This window comes from Lytechinus pictus, chromosome 2 (genome assembly GCF_037042905.1).
Source record: "Lytechinus pictus isolate F3 Inbred chromosome 2, Lp3.0, whole genome shotgun sequence".
Classification (NCBI taxonomy): Eukaryota; Metazoa; Echinodermata; class Echinoidea; order Temnopleuroida; family Toxopneustidae; genus Lytechinus; species Lytechinus pictus.
Window position 1 is genome coordinate 20419851 of NC_087246.1, and position 24569 is coordinate 20444419.

At 36.2% G+C, this 24569-nt stretch overlaps 5 protein-coding genes and 2 pseudogenes across 5 annotated transcripts; all 7 read right to left on the bottom strand.

Moving 5' to 3' along the window:
* Nucleotides 1-4542: 4542 nt before the first annotated feature.
* Nucleotides 4543-5638, bottom strand: LOC129274106 (diencephalon/mesencephalon homeobox protein 1-like). Its single transcript, XM_064095777.1, has 2 exons — nucleotides 5386-5638; nucleotides 4543-5085 (listed from the first exon to the last, which is right to left on the bottom strand). The coding sequence occupies exons 1-2, from the start codon at nucleotides 5581-5583 to the stop codon at nucleotides 4585-4587; spliced, it is 699 nt and encodes a 232-aa protein (XP_063951847.1). The 5' UTR covers nucleotides 5584-5638; the 3' UTR covers nucleotides 4543-4584.
* Nucleotides 5639-7292: 1654 nt separating this feature from the next.
* Nucleotides 7293-8392, bottom strand: LOC135153271 (diencephalon/mesencephalon homeobox protein 1-like). The gene is made up of 2 exons (XM_064095779.1): nucleotides 8191-8392; nucleotides 7293-7888 (listed from the first exon to the last, which is right to left on the bottom strand). The coding sequence occupies exons 1-2, from the start codon at nucleotides 8386-8388 to the stop codon at nucleotides 7388-7390; spliced, it is 699 nt and encodes a 232-aa protein (XP_063951849.1). The 5' UTR covers nucleotides 8389-8392; the 3' UTR covers nucleotides 7293-7387.
* Nucleotides 8393-10376: 1984 nt separating this feature from the next.
* LOC135153272 (diencephalon/mesencephalon homeobox protein 1-like) lies at nucleotides 10377-11535 on the bottom strand. The gene is made up of 2 exons (XM_064095780.1): nucleotides 11221-11535; nucleotides 10377-10920 (listed from the first exon to the last, which is right to left on the bottom strand). The coding sequence occupies exons 1-2, from the start codon at nucleotides 11416-11418 to the stop codon at nucleotides 10420-10422; spliced, it is 699 nt and encodes a 232-aa protein (XP_063951850.1). The 5' UTR covers nucleotides 11419-11535; the 3' UTR covers nucleotides 10377-10419.
* A 1588-nt stretch (nucleotides 11536-13123) lies between these two features.
* On the bottom strand, nucleotides 13124-14416 carry LOC129273922 (diencephalon/mesencephalon homeobox protein 1-like). Its single transcript, XM_064095781.1, has 2 exons — nucleotides 14115-14416; nucleotides 13124-13814 (listed from the first exon to the last, which is right to left on the bottom strand). The coding sequence occupies exons 1-2, from the start codon at nucleotides 14310-14312 to the stop codon at nucleotides 13314-13316; spliced, it is 699 nt and encodes a 232-aa protein (XP_063951851.1). The 5' UTR covers nucleotides 14313-14416; the 3' UTR covers nucleotides 13124-13313.
* Nucleotides 14417-16172: 1756 nt separating this feature from the next.
* Nucleotides 16173-17219, bottom strand: LOC135153273 (diencephalon/mesencephalon homeobox protein 1-like; annotated as a pseudogene).
* A 1856-nt stretch (nucleotides 17220-19075) lies between these two features.
* On the bottom strand, nucleotides 19076-20106 carry LOC135155956 (visual system homeobox 1-like; annotated as a pseudogene).
* Nucleotides 20107-22075: 1969 nt separating this feature from the next.
* LOC135153274 (homeobox protein MIXL1-like) lies at nucleotides 22076-23218 on the bottom strand. Its single transcript, XM_064095782.1, has 2 exons — nucleotides 22823-23218; nucleotides 22076-22526 (listed from the first exon to the last, which is right to left on the bottom strand). Exons 1-2 carry the CDS (start codon nucleotides 23018-23020, stop codon nucleotides 22200-22202), a joined length of 525 nt encoding a protein of 174 aa, XP_063951852.1. The 5' UTR covers nucleotides 23021-23218; the 3' UTR covers nucleotides 22076-22199.
* Nucleotides 23219-24569: the final 1351 nt, after the last annotated feature.

The following is a 24569-nucleotide window of genomic DNA, read 5'->3' on the forward strand; positions in this document are numbered from 1 at the left end:
CAAAATGGTGTTCGGAAGTGAATTTCAGCGTAGATCCAATTTAATATTGACACTCTATACTCATCATTGTCTCCAGTTAATTCATTTACTAGAACTTGAAGTTGAAGACATGACCAAAAAATGAAAAGTAGTGGACGATGCGAAGACCAACACAGAACTTGAACATGACAAGAAATGCATGCAGAGTAATCATGTACATACAATGAGCATAAGCTTTGCAAGAGTCAAACCGAAAGCCGTAGCCCGACGACACAGTGAGGTCATATAATCATGATTCAAATCACGATATCGTTTATTCGAACATTTTCGTACGTGATTCTGCAGAAACGTCTTTCCAAACGCCCCTTTTTTCGTGTTTCATGTTTGTGATTCTAATCATGATTATATTCAATTTCGACTAAACGCAATCGTGATTCTGCAGAATCATGATTTGAATCATGATTCAGATCATGATTCTAGGGTGAAAAAGTGGCGGATAAACGCACCCTTAGATGGTGAAAAGGGGTAATTTTTCATGAGGAATCTGCTTATCACATTTTTATTTGCCGCCAAGCTAATCCTTTTACAGCAAATGTAAACAAAGGAAATTGGTCTCCTAAACTGGAGACTGTCTCTGATATTGGATACCCAAATTCTTTACAAAAGTCTCTGATATTGGAGATAATCTCTATCATGGGAGACAGTCTGCGATATTGGCCGTGCGCCTCTACTGGTTGTATGTTCTTCTTCTTCCGTTGAGTACAGTCTTCTTTATACTATAGTCGTACGTAGACCAAAAGCTTCGGTCTCTGTTTAAAGTCCGTTATATTGGTTGTTCCGCTGAACTCTGTTGGCTCCACTCACCAAATACAGAGACCAAAGTTCTAGCTCGATCTGTACAGGGATTCAATGGCCATATGTTTATGTATTAAGTCTGGATAAAAGAGGGAAGTGAAGTTGCGCAACAACCGAAGTCACTGTTTTTTCCCCTTTTAAGTTTATTTTTCCCCGTTTTGGTGCATTTCAGGCCAAAACGAAATAATAATCTTTATTTTGGTACAATTTTTTTTTTCTATATTTTTATGAAATAAAGACAAAGATCGATGAGCCCCGTAGGGGGGATTTTGCATTGGGGTTTTGTATACGACAATTACGAATGTTGAGCTGTGTTTTCTTGAGTTAATTTATCGATTTTATTTTATTTTTATTTGAGGAAAAGTAGTTAACGTTCCAACTTCCAAGGGTAACAGCACGGGCGAGGCCGGGGGTATGTGTGAAGTACATTGCACTGTACGTTATAAATGATACCACGTACCCCAACTCAATGATTTTTCTACTGCGCGTGCGCAGTTACGTTAATCTGCCGATCCATTTATTGTATTTACACCCTAGCAGTGTGAAATGTTATTGAGTTTTTTTTTAATGAAGTATTCAATAATGAGTGATATAAAAAAAGTTTCTAGTATGGATTGGAAGTTACATCAATATGAGATTAATATTACATTTCCTAGTCTTTAATAAGGACCTCTTAAATAATAAATAATATTTTATTCATATATCCCAGGTAGAAGAACTAGATCCTCTGAAGACCCACTTAAATCAACATATCCAACTAAAAGAAAACAGACCGGAGATAGAACATTCACCGTTGCATCCTCAATGGAATGGAACAAACTCCCTCTCACAATAAGACAATCCCCAACAATTGAGTCCTTCAAGAAGTCCCTTAAAACTCTTTTGTTCTAGTCAACTGCCTTCATTTAATATGTCATTCTGATTTTTTGTTTGTATAAATAAGTTAACTGAAATTGTGAGCGCTTTGGGCCATGTGGGAAAAGCATGTTATAAATGTTGAGTATTATTTTAAATCAGTTATAACTTTAGACGATTTTCCCATTCGTTATGTACAAATGAATATTCATTTATTACCTAATTTGCATATTATTATTATTTATTGGTATATATGCACATAAAAATTGACCAGCAGCACAAGCTGAAAGGGTCAATTTACAAAAATTCATGAAGTAGAATATACAGATATAACAAGGCAAATATTATTATATTTATGGTCCCAAGAACAACAGATATGAAGTAAACTTAAAAACTCTGCACCTCTGTGAAATTTGGTGATTTGCCTACCCCTGTTCAAGTTATATCATTTTTGCATATTAATTAGGCAATTTTTCCATTCGTTATGTACAAATGAATATTTAATTACTACCTCATTTGCATATTATTGTATATATGCTCACAAGAACAACATATGAATAAAAATTACAAACACTACATCTCTGTGAAATTTTGTGATTAATTGCCCATCCACTTTCAAATTAAGCCATTTTCCCATATTAATTAGCTGGACTTAGTCATTTTTTGCCAATTTCCTCTGGTGCCATAGGTAAAAATTTGTGTTTTCCCCATATTTTGAACTCCGTTAATATGAAAACGAAAAGTAGTTCGGACCCAATTTTTCAGGTACTTGTTGGTGGTTAACAATAACATGTTAGGTGCCCCAAGAAAAAGCAACCTCTATATTTCATCAAGTTTTAAAATAGGTAGCTTTAAAAATTGCAAAAAACACATTTTTGGCAGGAAATCTGCCTTTTTTCAAAATTTGAATTGGCCGTATCTCGGCAACCTCTGGTCCACTTTTCATGATCTTGGTGTCATTTTACTCGTGCTTCAGAGCTTATTCCAGTAAAACTATTTAAAATTAGATTTACAACACTCCAATTTTTGGGGTGGCATCCCTATTAACCCCCTAATGGTGGCTGCACGATAGCGAGCCGTCTGTGTACGAGGAGAAATTAAAAAAATATACAAATGTGTAAAAACTCCTCGAAACAGACGGCTGCCAGCTGTCTAACTCTAACAACCTCTGGTCCACTTTTCATGATCTTGGTGTCATTTTACTCGTGCTTCAGAGCTTATTCCAGTAAAACTATTTAAAATTAGATTTACAACACTCCAATTTTTGGGGTGGCATCCCTATTAACCCCCTAATGGTGGCTGCACGATAGCGAGCCATCTGTGTACGAGGAGAAATTAAAAAAATATACAAATGTGTAAAAACTCCTCGAAACAGACGGCTGCCAGCTGTCTAACTCTAACTAAGTCGTACGTTGTGCCTTGGCTGTGATATTCTATGCGTTTCCATGGGTGCATGTAGATTCCCGACAGGCAGAGTGGTTGCCGCATTGTACAAAATGATGCTTGCTCAAGTTTCTGCATTGCAATGCAAGCGCCGCACTGCATTCAATGCAATGGCAGCACGCCGCGCCGTGGTCGTGGTGTCGTGCCTGTGGCTGAACTGTGCTGAGCCCGCTTGCCACTGCCAGCACAGACAGTAGTCAGTAAGTGCAGCGCTGCTGACCACAGCCGGTGCAAAAATGTAATGAAATTGGACACTTGCCTCTTTTTATTGCCTCCTCGTAAGGTATGATCGAGGGTTTAGACTCCTTATTTCCCATATTGCTAGTTTATATCCTTCATTTCAAGTAGTTTACTGTAAAATCAACCATTACATGATGTAAACAAATCACTCAGACTGCACTGGCGTATACCATGGTACATTTCCCTAAGTCACATGACCACACCCACCGTATGGTGATTGAGGGCGCTTCATATTTCGGTCATCACATTCGTCAGAATATTATTACACAGGAATATGAATGATGTCATTGGTTTAGAACTTAAGACAGTGACATCATACCCTTTCTAATCTCGATAGTTCTTTCTCCTTAATTCATAAATTTGCCCTTTCCTTTATATGACATTTGTTTCAACTCTACAAAATCCGGGTATAGAGAGATAAACTAGTGGTCTTTGCAGAAACAAAATAACTGGGCCACAAGTTTTGTTTCATTGAGGCCTTTCAGAGGCTATAATAAAAGGTGCCAATTGCGGTCAATTACCAGAGATGTAATCTTTTAAAGTGGCATGAAAGATATTTTCTATTTCTTAAATTTTCCCCTCATCTTATTTTATTCACTGGTCTCCCTTTTTTTCTCCTCTCTTTTCCCCTCTTTTTTTTTCTTTTCTTCTTTTTTTTTGTATTGCTCCGCCAATTATTTCTTTCTCTTTTACTTACCATTCTCATTTTCATTTTACATCTTTCATTATTCTTCTTTTATTCGCCACTTTCCTTCTCTTTCTTTCAATTTTCGGTAATTAGGTGGCATTTCCGACTAAAACTTTTCACAGCAAGACATAACTATAGGGAGATATTCATTAATGTATCAAAATGAGGTGAGAAGAAAATTAAGGGAAAATTTAACGTTGTTGGTAGATCATAAGGACTCGCATGCTAGCTTTACGAAAAACAAATAAACTTTATCAGTCATTAGACTATTTTTAACCTTTCAGCAAAGTTAATTATGTACATTCAAAATATAAAACAATAACAAGTTATATTTTACAGTTGAATTTAAACATTTTATTCGACCAATGCTATTCATGTCAGTAGTGCGGCAAAATATTACATTTATAGGGACAATTTATGCATTATTAATAACATGGTCAATATTACTGCACTTGGCAAGAATCATAACAGCAATTAAAAGTTTTTTTCTGGTTTGAGAGTTCGTGAGTTCATTCAGTCAGTGCCTAGAAGTTGATGCAGAAGACATACGGATGATAACCCATCGGTGTGTAGAAAGAAGACCGTGTTCGGCGAAGATACTCAGCGCTAGAGGGAGAAGGAGAGCGACTGCTACGAGAGAGAAAGTCTACTGACATCAGTGGACTGGTGGCGCCTTTCGTTGAGTCACTTGATGTCGTGCAGTGGAACTGAGTGACGCCATGACATTGAAGATGTGGGTCTGATGAAACTGTCGTTGACTCTGACGTCGATCGACTGCTTTTAGCGAGAAAGTCGACGGAGAACTTGGATGACACGACGCCCAATTTATTTGTAGGTGGTGTGGTCTGGTTGGCCTCATCGGCGTCGCACGGTGTCTTCCGCTTACGGCTTACGGCATACAAGTCGATTTCATTAGGTGGTTGAAGTCGATGGTTGTAGACGTCTTTCTTAATGACTGGTTGGTGAGCAGAGCATGAAACAAGACAGGCTCGACGGACACGTGCACGACGGTTCTGAAACCAGACCTGGAGAGGAGAGAAAACAAAATTGAAAGAAATGATCAGTAAAACAGTTTAAATATTTTCAGAAAATATGATTTAATTGATGAGAACTACTTTCTTTATTCAACATTTATCTCAATACTATGGTCCGTTTATGAAATCCATAATTATCTGGCGCTCTATAAAGATTGAAGTTTGGATTATCAAGGATCGATGTTTTACCCCTCCCCCAAAAAAAGGAACAATTTGCTCTCTGATTTCTTAACACTTTGGATTTGCGAAGTTAGTTTTCTTTGTATTATCATTAATGATAATGATATTTACCATAATTCTGTCTTCTTTAAGCTGCAGATTTGAAGCCAGTTGTTCTCTAGTCGTGATATCAGGATACTGGTTGTCGTTGAACACGGTCTCCAGAATCCTCAGCTGTAAATCTGTGAAGACGGTTGGACGTCGACGACGAGGGCGTTTGGAAGGAACCCTATTCGATGAAGCATGAGCAGTCATGATCAAATCGGTCATTCGGATAATGAGCTTGATATAAACTTAATAAAGGCTAATTATTGCTTGTTTGGAGTAGATGATGAACTTGATCGTTGTTCTATAAGCTATTACAGAATGATGATGTTTATTATTGACACCTGTCCCATCAACATTCGGCTCTGTGAACGCACTTTTCTATTGGTCAATAGCCAATAGGATTACTAGCTTGCCTTAACCCACTTTCTATTCAGTGAACGCAATTTTCTATTGGTCAATGAAGACAGCCAATGGGATTACGGGAAGGTTTCAGTTAGCAGTATAGTAATTGTTTAATCTTTGCCGGCGTACTCAGGCAGATTGAAACCTATTCAAACTACATCCTTTATCGGTCTCTAGATGAATAGGCTTATAATCTCCTGTTTAGAAACAGTATCAATGTCTTCTTTTCTTCCATTGATTATTTTCGCCTTCTTAATGACACTGTATACTAATGGACGTTTAAATTGTAAAAGAAAATATGGACGTCTTCGTTTGAAATTTTGAAAGAGACAGTGATATAACTTATATGGGACGAACGAGGGGTCAGAGAGATACAATAAAAAACTGAAGAAAAGGGTGAAAAAATTATTTAAATGATAATAGGTAGAAAAAATAAAAATAAACTGAAACCTAAGCTATAATAAAAGACGTAAATATAAATAGATAGATAGATAGATAAAACGGCAGATAGATAAATAGATAGATAGATAGATAGATAGACAGACAGACAGATAGACAGACAGACAGATAGATAGATAGATAGATAGATAGACAGATAGATAGATAGACAGATAGATAGATAATGTAGATGGAATTTTTTTTTTTAAACAAGTACACACCTAGTTACAAATAATGCGTAAAGCATTTCCATTTATTTGAATGCAGGATAAAAGAGCATAGGTGTCGTAGCCGGGTATCGAACCCCGGACTTTCAATGTATACCCAGTCGCCTTAGACCACTCGGCCACGGTATAATAAATAAATAAATAAATCGATAGATAAATAGAAAGATATAAAGAAACATATTTTCAAATTACGCTATATATAGCGCTATATAGGCACAACCCCCTCCCCTTGTTCCTAACTCCTTTTCCCTTTATTTTTGATTTCTTCCTTTACCCCCACCCTTCTGGTCTTCCCTGAAATTAGATATCTTTTTTTGTTTTAGTTACCCCCTTTTAAAAATCTCGTTTATCTTACTCATCCCCTTTCTATCTTTCCTTGTCTTTCTTTTTCCCTTTCTCTCTCTCCCGTTTTCACCTTTACATTCATTTCTTCCTCATTTACTTTCCGTTCTCATTTTCTTTTTACGTCTCCTATTATTCTTCTTTTATTCGCCTTTTTCCCTCTCTTTCAATTTTTGGTAATTAGGTCGCCTTTTCGACTAAACTCTTTCACAGCATGACATAATTATAGGGAAATATTCATTGATGTATAAAAAAGAGAGGAGAAGAAAATTAAAGGAAAAGGGATTTGACATTGTAGGTATATCATAAGGACTCGCATGCTTCCTTCGCAAAAAACAAATAAACTCTATCAATCATTAGACTCTTTCGAACCAATCAGCAAAGTTAATTATGTACATTCAAACTATAAAACAACAACGAGATATATTTTACAGTTGAATTTAAACATTTTATTCGACCAATGCTATTCATGTCAGTAGTGCGGCAAAATATTACATTAGGGACAAATTTATGCATTATTAATAACATGGTCAATATTACTGCACTTGGCAAGAATCATAACAGCAATTAAAAGGTTTTTTCTGGTTTGAGAGTTCGTGAGTTCATTCAGTCAGTGCCTAGAAGTTGATGCAGAAGACATACGGATGATAACCCATCGGTGTGTAGAAAGAAGACGGTGTTCGGTGAAGATACTCAGCGCTAGAGGGAGAAGGAGAGCGACTGCTACGAGAGAGAAAGTCTACTGACATCAGTGGACTGGTGACGCCTTTCGTTGAGTCACGTGATGTCGTGCAGTGGAGCTGAGTGACGCCATGACATTGAAGATGTGGGTCCGATGAAACTGTCGTTGACTCTGACGTCGATCGACTGCTTTTAGCGAGAAAGTCGACGGAGAACTTGGATGACACGACGCCCAACTTCTTTGTAGGCGGTGTCGTCTGGTTGGCCTCATCGGCGTCGCACGGTGTCTTCCGCTTACGGCTTACGGCAGACAAGTCGACTTCATTAGATGGTTGAAGGCGAGGGTTGTAGACGTCTTTCTTAATGACTGGTTGGTGAGCAGAGCATGAAACAAGAGAGGCTCGACGGACACGTGCACGACGGTTCTGAAACCAGACCTGGAGAGGAGAGAAAACAAAATTGAAAGAAATGATCAGTAAAACAGTTTAAATATTTTCAGAAAATATGATTTAATTGATGAGAACTACTTTCTTTATTCAACATTTATCTCAATACTATGGTCCGTTTATGAAATCCATAATTATCTGGCGCTCTATAAAGATTGAAGTTTGGATTATCAAGGATCGATGTTTTACCCCCCCCCCCCAAAAAAAGGAACAATTTGCTCTCTGATTTCTTAACACTTTGGATTTGCGAAGTTAGTTTTCTTTGTATTATCATTAATGATAATGATATTTACCATAATTCTGTCTTCTTTAAGCTGCAGATTTGAAGCCAGTTGTTCTCTAGTCGTGATATCAGGATACTGGTTGTCGTTGAACACGGTCTCCAGAATCCTCAGCTGTAAATCTGTGAAGACGGTCGGACGTCGACGACGAGGGCGTTTGGAAGAAACCCTATTCGATGAAGCATGAGCAGTCATGATCAAATCGGTCATTCTGATAATGAGCTTGATATAAACTTAAAAAGCTAATTATTGCTTGTTTGGAGTAGATGATGAACTTGTTCGTTGTTCTATAAGCTATTACAGAATGATGATGTTTATTATTGACACCTGTCCCATCAACATTCGGCTCTGTGAACGCACTTTTCTATTGGTCAATAGCCAATAGCCAATAGGATTACTAGCTTGCCTTAACCCGCTTTCTATTCAGTGCACGCAATTTTCTATTGGTCAATGAAGACAGCCAATGGGATTACGGGAAGGTTTCAGTTAGCAGTATAGTAATTGTTTAATCTTTGCCGGCGTACTCAGGCAGATTGAAACCTATTCAAACTACATCCTTTATCGGTCTCTAGATGAATAGGCTTATAATCTCCTGTTTAGAACAGTATCAATGTCTTCTTTTCTTCCATTGACTATTTTCGCCTTCTTAATGACACTGTATACTAATGGAAGTTTAAATTGTAAAAGAAAATATGGACGGCTTCGTTTGAAATCTAAAAATTGACATCGATATAACATATAAGGGACGAAAGAGGGGATAGAGAGATACAAGAAAAAACTGAAGGGATGGGTGAAAAAATGATATGGAATATATAGTCAGAGAAAAGGGGAAATACACTGAAATGAAGGCTAGAATTAAAGACGTAGATATAGATGAGTGAATAGATAAATGTATAGAACAATGATAATATAGAGAGATAGATAGATAGATAGATATATAGATAGGTAGATAGATAGGTAGGTAGATATATAGATAGATAGAATTAAAGACCAATATATAGATGAGTGAATAGATAAATTTATAGAAGAATGGTAATATAGATAGATAGATATATAGACAGGTAGATAGATAGGTAGGTAGATATATAGATAGATAGAATTAAAGACCAAGATATAGATGAGTGAATAGATAAATTTATAGAAGAATGGTAATATAGATAGATAGATATATAGATAGGTAGATAGATAGGTAGGTAGATATATAGATAGATAGAATTAAAGACCAAGATATAGATGAGTTAATAGATAAATTTATAGAAGAATGGTAATATAGATAGATAGATATATAGATAGGTAGATAGATAGGTAGGTAGATATATAGATAGATAGATAGAATTAAAGACCAAGATATAGATGAGTGAATAGATAAATTTATAGAAGAATGGTAATATAGATAGATAGATAGATAGATAGATAGAATAGTAGATAAAAATAAATCGATTGATAAATAGAAAATTATAAAGAAATATAATTTCAAATTACGCTATATAAGCACAAAACGTCACCCCCCCCCCCTTTGTTCCTACTCCTTTTCCCTCTAATTTTTATTCCTTCCTTTGGCTCCATCCTTCTGGTCTTCCCTGAAATTACTTTTTCTTTTGTTTTAGTTACTTTTTTTTTAAATCCCGTTTATATTTCTCACCCATTTTCTATCACTCCTTTTCTTTCTTTTTTCTATTTCTCCCTCTCCCGTTTATACCTTTACATTCATTTCTTTCTCATTTACTTTCCGTTCTCATTTTCTTTTTACGTCTCCTATATTCTTCTTTTATTCGCCTTTTTCCCTCTCTTTCTTTCAATTTTCGGTAGTTAGGTGGCCTTTCCGACTAAAACTTTTCACAGCAAGACATAATTATAGGGAGATATTCATTGATATATCAAAATGAGTTGAGAAGAATATTAAGGGAAAATTTGACATTGATGGTATATCATAAGGACTCGCATGCTAGCTTTACGAAAAACAAATAAACTTCATCAGTCATTAGACTATTTTTAACCTTTCAGAAAAGTTAATTATGTACATTCAAAATATAAAACAATAACAAGATATATTTTACAGTTGAATTTAAACATTTTATTCGACCAATGCTATTCATGTCAGTAGTGCGGCAAAATATTACATTAGGGACAATTTATGCATTAGTAATAACATGGTCAAAATTACTGCACTTGGCAAGAATCATAACAGCAATTAAAAGGTTTTTTCTGGTTTGAGAGTTCGTGAGTTCATTCAGTCAGTGCCTAGAAGTTGATGCAGAAGACATACGGATGATAACCCATCGGTGTGTAGAAAGAAGACGGTGTTTGGTGAAGATACTCAGCGCTAGAGGGAGAAGGAGAGCGACTGCTACGAGAGAGAAAGTCTACTGACATCAGTGGACTGGTGGCGCCTTTCGTTGAGTCACGTGATGTCGTGCAGTGGAGCTGAGTGACGCCATGACATTGAAGATGTGGGTCCGATGAAACGGTCGTTGACTCTGACGTCGATCGACTGCTTTTAGCGAGAAAGTCGACGGAGAACTTGGATGACACGACGCCCAACTTCTTTGTAGGTGGTGTCGTCTGGTTGACCTCATCGGCGTCGCATGGTGTCTTCCGTTTACGGCTTACGGCAGACAAGTCGACTTCATTAGATGGTTGAAGGCGAGGGTTGTAGACGTCTTTCTTAATGACTGGTTGGTGAGCAGAGCATGAAACAAGAGAGGCTCGACGGACACGTGCACGACGGTTCTGAAACCAGACCTGGAGAGGAGAGAAAACAAAATTGAAAGAAATGATCAGTGAAACAGTTTTAATATTTTCAGAAAATATGATTTTATTGATGAGAACTACTTTCTTTATTCAACATTTATCTCAATACTGTGGTCCGTTTATGAAATCCATAATTATCTGGCGTTATATGAAGATAGAAGTTTGGATTATCAAGGATCGATGTTTTACCCCCCCCCCCCCCCAAGGAACAATTTGCTCTCTGATCTCTTAACACTTTGGATTTGCGAAGTTAGTTTTCTTTGTATTATCAGTAATGATAATGATATTTACCATAATTCTGTCTTCTTTAAGCTGCAGACTTGAAGCCAGTTGTTCTCTAGTCGTGATATCAGGATACTGGTTGTCGTTGAACACGGTCTCCAGAATCCTCAGCTGTAAATCTGTGAAGACGGTCGGACGTCGACGACGAGGGCGTTTGGAAGAAACCCTATTCGATGAAGCATGAGCAGTCATGATCAAATCGGTCATTCTGATAATGAGCTTGATATAAACTTAATAAAAGCTAATTATTGCTTGTTTGGAGTAGATGATGAACTTGTTCGTTGTTCTATAAGCTATTACAGAATGATGATGTTTATTATTGACACCTGTCCCATCAACATTCGGCTCTGTGAACGCACTTTTCTATTGGTCAATAGCCAATAGCCAATAGGATTACTAGCTTGCCTTAACCCGCTTTCTATTCAGTGCACGCAATTTTCTATTGGTCAATGAAGACGGCCAATGGGATTACGGGAAGGTTTCAGTTAGCAGTATAGTAATTGTTTAATCTTTGCCGGCGTACTCAGTCAGATTGAAACCTATTCAAACTACATCCTTTATCGGTCTCTAGATGAATAGGCTTATTATCTCCTGTTTAGAACAGTATCAATGTCTTCTTTTCTTCCATTGATTATTTTCGCCTTCTTAATGACACTGTATACTAATGGAAGTTTAAATTGTAAAAGAAAATATGGACGGCTTCGTTTGAAATCTAAAAATTGACATCGATATAACTTATAAGGGACGAAAGAGGGGATAGAGAGATACAAGAAAAAACTGAAGGGATGGGTGAAAAAATGATATGGAATATATAGTCAGAGAAAAGGGGAAATACACTGAAATGTAGGCTAGAATTAAAAGACGTAGATATAGATGAGTGAATAGATAAATTTATAGAACAATGGTAATATAGAGAGATAGATAGATAGATAGATATATTGATAGGTAGATAGATAGGTTGGTAGATATATAGATAGATAGAATTAAAGACCAAGATATAGATGAGTGAATCGATAAATTTATAGAAGAATGGTAATATAGATAGATAGATATATAGATAGGTAGATAGATAGGTAGGTAGATATATAGATAGATAGAATTAAAGACCGAGATATAGATGAGTGAATAGATAAATTTATAGAACAATGGTAATATAGAGAGATAGATATATAGATAGGTAGGTAGATATATAGATAGATAGAATTAAAGACCGAGATATAGATGAGTGAATAGATAAATTTATAGAAGAATGGTAATATAGATAGATAGATAGATAGAATAGTAGATAAAAATAAATCGATTGATAAATAGAAAATTATAAAGAAATATAATTTCAAATTACGCTATATAAGCACAAAACGTCACCCTCCCCCCCCTTTGTTCCTACTCCTTTTCCCTCTAATTTTTATTCCTTCCTTTGGCTCCATCCTTCTGGTCTTCCCTGAAATTACTTTTTCTTTTGTTTTAGTTACTTCTTTTTTAAATCCCGTTTATATTTCTCACCCATTTTCTATCACTCCTTTTCTTTCTTTTTTCTATTTCTCCCTCTCCCGTTTATACCTTTACATTCATTTCTTTCTCATTTACTTTCCGTTCTCATTTTCTTTTTACGTATCCTATATTCTTCTTTTATTCGCCTTTTTCCCTCTCTTTCTTTCAATTTTCGGTAGTTAGGTGGCCTTTCCGACTAAAACTTTTCACAGCAAGACATAATTATAGGGAGATATTCATTGATGTATCAAAATGAGTTGAGAAGAATATTAAGGGAAAATTTGACATTGATGGTATATCATAAGGACTCGCATGCTAGCTTTACGAAAAACAAATAAACTTCATCAGTCATTAGACTATTTTTAACCTTTCAGAAAAGTTAATTATGTACATTCAAAATATAAAACAATAACAAGATATATTTTACAGTTGAATTTAAACATTTTATTCGACCAATGCTATTCATGTCAGTAGTGCGGCAAAATATTACATTAGGGACAATTTATGCATTAGTAATAACATGGTCAATATTACTGCACTTGGCAAGAATCATAACAGCAATTAAAATGTTTTTTCTGGTTTGAGAGTTCGTGAGTTCATTCAGTCAGTGCCTAGAAGTTGATGCAGAAGACATACGGATGATAACCCATCGGTGTGTAGAAAGAAGACGGTGTTCGGTGAAGATACTCAGCGCTAGAGGGAGAAGGAGAGCGACTGCTACGAGAGAGAAAGTCTACTGACATCAGTGGACTGGTGGCGCCTTTCGTTGAGTCATGTGATGTCGTGCAGTGGAGCTGAGTGACGCCATGACATTGAAGATGTGGGTCCGATGAAACGGTCGTTGACTCTGACGTCGATCGACTGCTTTTAGCGAGAAAGTCGACGGAGAACTTGGATGAAACGACGCCCAACTTCTTTGTAGGTGGTGTCGTCTGGTTGACCTCATCGGCGTCGCATGGTGTCTTCCGCTTACGGCTTACGGCAGACAAGTCGACTTCATTAGATGGTTGAAGGCGAGGGTTGTAGACGTCTTTCTTAATGACTGGTTGGTGAGCAGAGCATGAAACAAGAGAGGCTCGACGGACACGTGCACGACGGTTCTGAAACCAGAACTGGAGAGGAGAGAAAACAAAATTGAAAGAAATGATCAGTGAAACAGTTTTAATATTTTCAGAAAATATGATTTTATTGATGAGAACTACTTTCTTTATTCAACATTTATCTCAATACTATGGTCCGTTTATGAAATCCATAATTATCTGGCGTTATATGAAGATAGAAGTTTGGATTATCAAGGATCGATGTTTTACCCCCCCCCCCCCCCCAGGAACAATTTACTCTCTGATCTCTTAACACTTTGGATTTGCGAAGTTAGTTTTCTTTGTATTATCAGTAATGATAATGATATTTACCATAATTCTGTCTTCTTTAAGCTGCAGACTTGAAGCCAGTTGTTCTCTAGTCGTGATATCAGGATACTGGTTGTCGTTGAACACGGTCTCCAGAATCCTCAGCTGTAAATCTGTGAAGACGGTCGGACGTCGACGACGAGGGCGTTTGGAAGAAACCCTATTCGATGAAGCATGAGCAGTCATGATCAAATCGGTCATTCTGATAATGAGCTTGATATAAACTTAATAAAAGCTAATTATTGCTTGTTTGGAGTAGATGATGAACTTGTTCGTTGTTCTATAAGCTATTACAGAATGATGATGTTTATTATTGACACCTGTCCCATCAACATTCGGCTCTGTGAACGCACTTTTCTATTGGTCAATAGCCAATAGCCAATAGGATAACTAGCTTGCCTTAATCCGCTTTCTATTCAGTGCACGCAATTTTCTATTGGTCAATGAAGACAGCCAATGGGATTACGGGAAGGTTTCAGTTAGCAGTATAGTAATTGTTTAATCTTTGCCGGCGTACTCAGTCAGATTGAAACCTATTCAAACTACATCCTTTATCGGTCTCTAGATGAATAGGCTTATAATCTCCTGTTTAGAACAGTATCAATGTCTTCTTTTCTTCCATTGATTATTTTCGCCTTCTTAATGACACTGTATACTAATGGAAGTTTAAATTGTAAAAGAAAATATGGACGGCTTCGTAAGAAATCTAAAAATTGACATCGATATAACTTATAAGGGACTAAAGAGGGGATAGAGAGATACAAGAAAAAACTGAAGGGATGGGTGAAAAAATGATATGGAATATATAGTCAGAGAAAAGGGGAAATACACTGAAATGTAGGCTAGAATTAAAGACGTAGATATAGATGAGTGAATAGATAAATTTATAGAACAATGGTAATATAGAGAGATAGATAGATAGATAGATATATAGATAGGTAGGTAGATATATAGATAGATAGAATTAAAGAACAAGATATAGATGAGTGAATAGATAAATTTATAGAAGAATGGTAATATAGATAGATAGATATATAGATAGGTAGATAGATAGGTAGGTAGATATATAGATAGATAGAATTAAAGACCGAGATATAGATGAGTTAATAGATAAATTTATAGAAGAATGGTAATATAGATAGATAGATAGATAGAAAGAATAGTAGATAAAAATAAATCGATTGATAAATAGAAAATTATAAAGAAATATAATTTCAAATTACGCTATATAAGCACAAAACGTCACCCCCCCCCCCTCGTTACTACTCCTTTTCCCTCTAATTTTTATTCCTTCCTTTGGCTCCATCCTTCTGGTCTTCCCTGAATTTTTTTTTTTTTGTTTTAGTTACTTCTTTTTTAAATCCCGTTTATATTTCTCACCCATTTTCTATCACTCCTTTTCTTTCTTTTCTTTATTCCTTCCTTTGGCTACATCCTTCTGGTCTTCCGTGAAATTAATTTTTCTTTTGTTTTAGTTACTTTTTTTTTAAATCCCGTTTATATTTCTCACCCATTTTCTATCACTCCTTTTCTTTCTTTTTTCCATTTCTCCCTCTCCCGTTTATACCTTTACATTCATTTCTTTCTCATTTACTTTCCGTTCTCATTTTCTTTTTACGTCTCCTATATTTTTCTTTTATTCGCCTTTTTCCCTCTCTTTCTTTCAATTTTCGGTAGTTCGGTGGCCTTTCCGACTAAAACTTTTCACAGCAAGACATAATTATAGGGAGATATTCATTGATGTATCAAAATGAGGTGAGAAGAAAATTAAGGGAAAATTTGACATTGAGTGTATACCATAAGGACTCGCATGCTAGCTTTACGAAAAACAAATGAACTTTATCAGTCATTAGACTATTTTTAACCTTTCAGCAAAGTTAATTATGTACATTCAAAATATAAAACAATAACAAGATATATTTTACAGTTGAATTTAAACATTTTATTCGACCAATGCTATTCATGTCAGTAGTGCGGCAAAATATTACATTAGGGACAATTTATGCATTAGTAATAACATGGTCAATATTACTGCACTTGGCAAGAATCATAACAGCAATTAAGAGTTTTTTTCTGGTTTGAGAGTTCGTGAGTTCATTCAGTCAGTGCCTAGAAGTTGATGCAGAAGACATACGGATGATAACCCATCAGTGTGTAGAAAGAAGACGGTGTTCGGTGAAGATACTCAGCGCTAGAGGGAGAAGGAGAGCGACTGCTACGAGAGAGAAAGTCTACTGACATCAGTGGACTGGTGGCGCCTTTCGTTGAGTCACGTGATGTCGTTCAGTGGAGCTGAGTGACGCCATGACATTGAAGATGTGGGTCCGATGAAACGGTCGTTGACTCTGACGTCGATCGACTGCTTTTAGCGAGAAAGTCGACGGAGAACTTGGATGACACGACGCCCAACTTCTTTGTAGGTGGTGTCGTCTGGTTGACCTCATCGGCGTCGCATGGTGTCTTCCGTTTACGGCTTACGGCAGACAAGTCGACTTCATTAGATGGTTGAAGGCGAGGGTTGTAGACGTCTTTCTTAATGGCTGGTTGGTGAGCAGAGCATGAAACAAGAGAGGCTCGACGGACACGTGCACGACGGTTCTGAAACCAGACCTGGAGAGGAGAGAAAACAAAATTGAAAGAAATGATCAGTGAAACAGTTTTAATATTTTCAGAAAATATGATTTTATTGATGAGAACTACTTTCTGTATTCAACATTTATCTCAATACTATGGTCCGTTTATGAAATCCATAATTATCTGGCGTTATATGAAGATAGAAGTTTGGATTATCAAGGATCGATGTTTTACCCCCCCCCCAAGGAACAATTTGCTCTCTGATCTCTTAACACTTTGGATTTGCGAAGTTAGTTTTCTTTGTATTATCAGTAATGATAATGATATTTACCATAATTCTGTCTTCTTTAAGCTGCAGACTTGAAGCCAGATGTTCTCTAGTCGTGATATCAGGATACTGGTTGTCGTTGAACACGGTCTCCAGAATCCTCAGCTGTAAATCTGTGAAGACGGTCGGACGTCGACGACGAGGGCGTTTGGAAGAAACCCTATTCGATGAAGCATGAGCAGTCATGATCAAATCGGTCATTCTGATAATGAGCTTGATATATACCTAATAAAAGCCAATTATTGCTTGTTTGGAGTAGATGATGAACTTGTTCGTTGTTCTATAAGCTATTACAGAATGATGATGTTTATTATTGACACCTGTCCCATCAACATTCGGCTCTGTGAACGCACTTTTCTATTGGTCAATAGCCAATAGCCAATAGGATTACTAGCTTGCCTTAACCCGCTTTCTATTCAGTGCACGCAATTTTCTATTGGTCAATGAAGACAGCCAATGGGATTACGGGAAGGTTTCGGTTAGCAGTATAGTAATTGTTTAATCTTTGCCGGCGTACTCAGGCAGATTGAAACCTATACATCCTTTATCGGTCTCTAGATGAATAGGCTTATAATCTCCTGTTTAGAACAGTATCAATGTCTTCTTTTCTTCCATTGATTATTTTCGCCTTCTTAATGACACTGTATACTAATGGACGTTTAAATTGTCAAAGAAAATATGGACGGCTTCGTTTGAAATCTAAAAATTGACATCGATATAACTTATAAGGGACGAAAGAGGGGATAGAGAGATACAAGAAAAAAACTGAAGGGATGGGTGAAAAAATGATATGGAATATATAGTCAGAGAAAAGGGGAAATACACTGAAATGTAGGCTAGAATTAAAGACGTAGATATAGATGAGTGAATAGATAAATTTATAGAACAATGGTAATATAGAGAGATAGATAGATATATATATAGATAGGTAGATAGATAGGTAGGTGGATATATAGATAGATAGAATTAAAGAACAAGATATAGATGAGTGAATAGATAAATTTATAGAAGAATGGTAATATAGATAGATAGATATATAGATAGGTAGATAGATAGGTAGGTAGATATATAGATAGATATAATTAAAGACCGAGATATAGATGAGTGAATAGATACATTTATAGAAGAATGTTAATATAGATAGATAGATAGATAGAATAGTAGATAAAAATAAATCGATTGATAAATAGAAAATTATAAAGAAATATAATTTCAAATTACGCTATATAAGCACAAAACGTCACCCCCCCCCCCCTCGTTACTACTCCTTTTCCCTCTAATTTTTATTCCTTCCTTTGGCTCCATCCTTCTGGTCTTCCCTGAAAATTTTTTTCTTTTGTTTTAGTTACTTCTTTTTTAAATCCCGTTTATATTTCTCACCCATTTTCTATCACTCCTTTTCTTTCTTTTCTTTATTCCTTCCTTTGGCTACATCCTTCTGGTCTTCCGTGAAATTAATTTTTCTTTTGTTTTAGTTACTTTTTTTAAAAATCCCGTTTATATTTCTCACCCATTTTCTATCACTCCTTTTCTTTCTTTTTTCCATTTCTCCCTCTCCCGTTTATACCTTTACATTCATTTCTTTCTCATTTACTTTCCGTTCTCATTTTCTTTTTACGTCTCCTATATTTTTCTTTTATTCGCCTTTTTCCCTCTCTTTCTTTCAATTTTCGGTAGTTCGGTGGCCTTTCCGACTAAAACTTTTCACAGCAAGACATAATTGTAGGGAGATATTCATTGATGTATCAAAATGAGGTGAGAAGAAAATTAAGGGAAAATTTGACATTGAGTGTATACCATAAGGACTCGCATGCTAGCTTTACGAAAAACAAATGAACTTTATCAGTCATTAGACTATTTTTAACCTTTCAGCAAAGTTAATTATGTACATTCAAAATATAAAACAATAACAAGATATATTTTACAGTTGAATTTAAACATTTTATTCGACCAATGCTATTCATGTCAGTAGTGCGGCAAAATATTACATTAGGGACAATTTATGCATTAGTAATAACATGGTCAATATTACTGCACTTGGCAAGAATCATAACAGCAATTAAGAGTTTTTTTCTGGTTTGAGAGTTCGTGAGTTCATTCAGTCAGTGCCTAGAAGTTGATGCAGAAGACATACGGATGATAACCCATCGGTGTGTGGAAAGAAGACGGTGTTCGGTGAAGATACTCAGCGCTAGAGGGAGAAGGAGAGCGACTGCTACGAGAGAGAAAGTCTACTGACATCAGTGGACTGGTGGCGCCTTTCGTTGAGTCACGTGATGTCGTTCAGTGGAGCTGAGTGACGCCATGACATTGAAGATGTGGGTCCGATGAAACGGTCGTTGACTCTGACGTCGATCGACTGCTTTTAGCGAGAAAGTCGACGGAGAACTTGGATGACACGACGCCCAACTTCTTTGTAGGTGGTGTCGTCTTGTTGACCTCATCGGCGTCGCATGGTGTCTTCCGTTTACGGCTTACGGCAGACAAGTCGACTTCATTAGATGGTTGAAGGCGAGGGTTGTAGACGTCTTTCTTAATGGCTGGTTGGTGAGCAGAGCATGAAACAAGAGAGGCTCGACGGACACGTGCACGACGGTTCTGAAACCAGACCTGGAGAGGAGAGAAAACAAAATTGAAAGAAATGATCAGTGAAACAGTTTTAATATTTTCAGAAAATATGATTTTATTGATGAGAACTACTTTCTTTATTCAACATTTATCTCAATACTATGGTCCGTTTATGAAATCCATAATTATCTGGCGTTATATGAAGATAGAAGTTTGGATTATCAAGGATCGATGTTTTACCCCCCCCCCCCCCCAAGGAACAATTTGCTCTCTGATCTCTTAACACTTTGGATTTGCGAAGTTAGTTTTCTTTGTATTATCAGTAATGATAATGATATTTACCATAATTCTGTCTTCTTTAAGCTGCAGACTTGAAGCCAGATGTTCTCTAGTCGTGATATCAGGATACTGGTTGTCGTTGAACACGGTCTCCAGAATCCTCAGCTGTAAATCTGTGAAGACGGTCGGACGTCGACGACGAGGGCGTTTGGAAGAAACCCTATTCGATGAAGCATGAGCAGTCATGATCAAATCGGTCATTCTGATAATGAGCTTGATATATACTTAATAAAAGCCAATTATTGCTTGTTTGGAGTAGATGATGAACTTGTTCGTTGTTCTATAAGCTATTACAGAATGATGATGTTTATTATTGACACCTGTCCCATCAACATTCGGCTCTGTGAACGCACTTTTCTATTGGTCAATAGCCAATAGCCAATAGGATTACTAGCTTGCCTTAACCCGCTTTCTATTCAGTGCACGCAATTTTCTATTGGTCAATGAAGACAGCCAATGGGATTACGGGAAGGTTTCGGTTAGCAGTATAGTAATTGTTTAATCTTTGCCGGCGTACTCAGGCAGATTGAAACCTATACATCCTTTATCGGTCTCTAGATGAATAGGCTTATAATCTCCTGTTTAGAACAGTATCAATGTCTTCTTTTCTTCCATTGATTATTTTCGCCTTCTTAATGACACTGTATACTAATGGACGTTTAAATTGTCAAAGAAAATATGGACGGCTTCGTTTGAAATCTAAAAATTGACATCGATATAACTTATAAGGGACGAAAGAGGGGATAGAGAGATACAAGAAAAAAACTGAAGGGATGGGTGAAAAAATGATATGGAATATATAGTCAGAGAAAAGGGGAAATACACTGAAATGTAGGCTAGAATTAAAGACGTAGATATAGATGAGTGAATAGATAAATTTATAGAACAATGGTAATATAGAGAGATAGATAGATAGATAGATATATAGATAGGTAGGTAGATATATAGATAGATAGAATTAAAGAACAAGATATAGATGAGTGAATAGATAAATTTATAGAAGAATGGTAATATAGATAGATAGATATATAGATAGGTAGATAGATAGGTAGGTAGATATATAGATAGATAGAATTAAAGACCGAGATATAGATGAGTTAATAGATAAATTTATAGAAGAATGGTAATATAGATAGATAGATAGATAGAAAGAATAGTAGATAAAAATAAATCGATTGATAAATAGAAAATTATAAAGAAATATAATTTCAAATTACGCTATATAAGCACAAAACGTCACCCCCCCCCCCCCTCGTTACTACTCCTTTTCCCTCTAATTTTTATTCCTTCCTTTGGCTCCATCCTTCTGGTCTTCCCTGAATTTTTTTTTTTTTGTTTTAGTTACTTCTTTTTTAAATCCCGTTTATATTTCTCACCCATTTTCTATCACTCCTTTTCTTTCTTTTCTTTATTCCTTCCTTTGGCTACATCCTTCTGGTCTTCCGTGAAATTAATTTTTCTTTTGTTTTAGTTACTTTTTTTTTAAATCCCGTTTATATTTCTCACCCATTTTCTATCACTCCTTTTCTTTCTTTTTTCCATTTCTCCCTCTCCCGTTTATACCTTTACATTCATTTCTTTCTCATTTACTTTCCGTTCTCATTTTCTTTTTACGTCTCCTATATTTTTCTTTTATTCGCCTTTTTCCCTCTCTTTCTTTCAATTTTCGGTAGTTCGGTGGCCTTTCCGACTAAAACTTTTCACAGCAAGACATAATTATAGGGAGATATTCATTGATGTATCAAAATGAGGTGAGAAGAAAATTAAGGGAAAATTTGACATTGAGTGTATACCATAAGGACTCGCATGCTAGCTTTACGAAAAACAAATGAACTTTATCAGTCATTAGACTATTTTTAACCTTTCAGCAAAGTTAATTATGTACATTCAAAATATAAAACAATAACAAGATATATTTTACAGTTGAATTTAAACATTTTATTCGACCAATGCTATTCATGTCAGTAGTGCGGCAAAATATTACATTAGGGACAATTTATGCATTAGTAATAACATGGTCAATATTACTGCACTTGGCAAGAATCATAACAGCAATTAAGAGTTTTTTTCTGGTTTGAGAGTTCGTGAGTTCATTCAGTCAGTGCCTAGAAGTTGATGCAGAAGACATACGGATGATAACCCATCAGTGTGTAGAAAGAAGACGGTGTTCGGTGAAGATACTCAGCGCTAGAGGGAGAAGGAGAGCGACTGCTACGAGAGAGAAAGTCTACTGACATCAGTGGACTGGTGGCGCCTTTCGTTGAGTCACGTGATGTCGTTCAGTGGAGCTGAGTGACGCCATGACATTGAAGATGTGGGTCCGATGAAACGGTCGTTGACTCTGACGTCGATCGACTGCTTTTAGCGAGAAAGTCGACGGAGAACTTGGATGACACGACGCCCAACTTCTTTGTAGGTGGTGTCGTCTGGTTGACCTCATCGGCGTCGCATGGTGTCTTCCGTTTACGGCTTACGGCAGACAAGTCGACTTCATTAGATGGTTGAAGGCGAGGGTTGTAGACGTCTTTCTTAATGGCTGGTTGGTGAGCAGAGCATGAAACAAGAGAGGCTCGACGGACACGTGCACGACGGTTCTGAAACCAGACCTGGAGAGGAGAGAAAACAAAATTGAAAGAAATGATCAGTGAAACAGTTTTAATATTTTCAGAAAATATGATTTTATTGATGAGAACTACTTTCTTTATTCAACATTTATCTCAATACTATGGTCCGTTTATGAAATCCATAATTATCTGGCGTTATATGAAGATAGAAGTTTGGATTATCAAGGATCGATGTTTTACCCCCCCCCCCAAGGAACAATTTGCTCTCTGATCTCTTAACACTTTGGATTTGCGAAGTTAGTTTTCTTTGTATTATCAGTAATGATAATGATATTTACCATAATTCTGTCTTCTTTAAGCTGCAGACTTGAAGCCAGATGTTCTCTAGTCGTGATATCAGGATACTGGTTGTCGTTGAACACGGTCTCCAGAATCCTCAGCTGTAAGTCTGTGAAGACGGTCGGACGTCGACGACGAGGGCGTTTGGAAGAAACCCTATTCGATGAAGCATGAGCAGTCATGATCAAATCGGTCATTCTGATAATGAGCTTGATATATACTTAATAAAAGCCAATTATTGCTTGTTTGGAGTAGATGATGAACTTGTTCGTTGTTCTATAAGCTATTACAGAATGATGATGTTTATTATTGACACCTGTCCCATCAACATTCGGCTCTGTGAACGCACTTTTCTATTGGTCAATAGCCAATAGCCAATAGGATTACTAGCTTGCCTTAACCCGCTTTCTATTCAGTGCACGCAATTTTCTATTGGTCAATGAAGACAGCCAATGGGATTACGGGAAGGTTTCGGTTAGCAGTATAGTAATTGTTTAATCTTTGCCGGCGTACTCAGGCAGATTGAAACCTATACATCCTTTATCGGTCTCTAGATGAATAGGCTTATAATCTCCTGTTTAGAACAGTATCAATGTCTTCTTTTCTTCCATTGATTATTTTCGCCTTCTTAATGACACTGTATACTAATGGACGTTTAAATTGTCAAAGAAAATATGGACGGCTTCGTTTGAAATCTAAAAATTGACATCGATATAACTTATAAGGGACGAAAGAGGGGATAGAGAGATACAAGAAAAAAACTGAAGGGATGGGTGAAAAAATGATATGGAATATATAGTCAGAGAAAAGGGGAAATACACTGAAATGTAGGCTAGAATTAAAGACGTAGATATAGATGAGTGAATAGATAAATTTATAGAACAATGGTAATATAAAGAGATAGATAGATATATATATAGATAGGTAGATAGATAGGTAGGTGGATATATAGATAGATAGAATTAAAGAACAAGATATAGATGAGTGAATAGATAAATTTATAGAAGAATGGTAATATAGATAGATAGATATATAGATAGGTAGATAGATAGGTAGGTAGATATATAGATAGATATAATTAAAGACCGAGATATAGATGAGTGAATAGATACATTTATAGAAGAATGTTAATATAGATAGATAGATAGATAGAATAGTAGATAAAAATAAATCGATTGATAAATAGAAAATTATAAAGAAATATAATTTCAAATTACGCTATATAAGCACAAAACGTCACCCCCCCCCCCCCCCCTCGTTACTACTCCTTTTCCCTCTAATTTTTATTCCTTCCTTTGGCTCCATCCTTCTGGTCTTCCCTGAAATTTTTTTTCTTTTGTTTTAGTTACTTCTTTTTTAAATCCCGTTTATATTTCTCACCCATTTTCTATCACTCCTTTTCTTTCTTTTCTTTATTCCTTCCTTTGGCTACATCCTTCTGGTCTTCCGTGAAATTAATTTTTCTTTTGTTTTAGTTACTTTTTTTAAAAATCCCGTTTATATTTCTCACCCATTTTCTATCACTCCTTTTCTTTCTTTTTTCCATTTCTCCCTCTCCCGTTTATACCTTTACATTCATTTCTTTCTCATTTACTTTCCGTTCTCATTTTCTTTTTACGTCTCCTATATTTTTCTTTTATTCGCCTTTTTCCCTCTCTTTCTTTCAATTTTCGGTAGTTCGGTGGCCTTTCCGACTAAAACTTTTCACAGCAAGACATAATTGTAGGGAGATATTCATTGATGTAT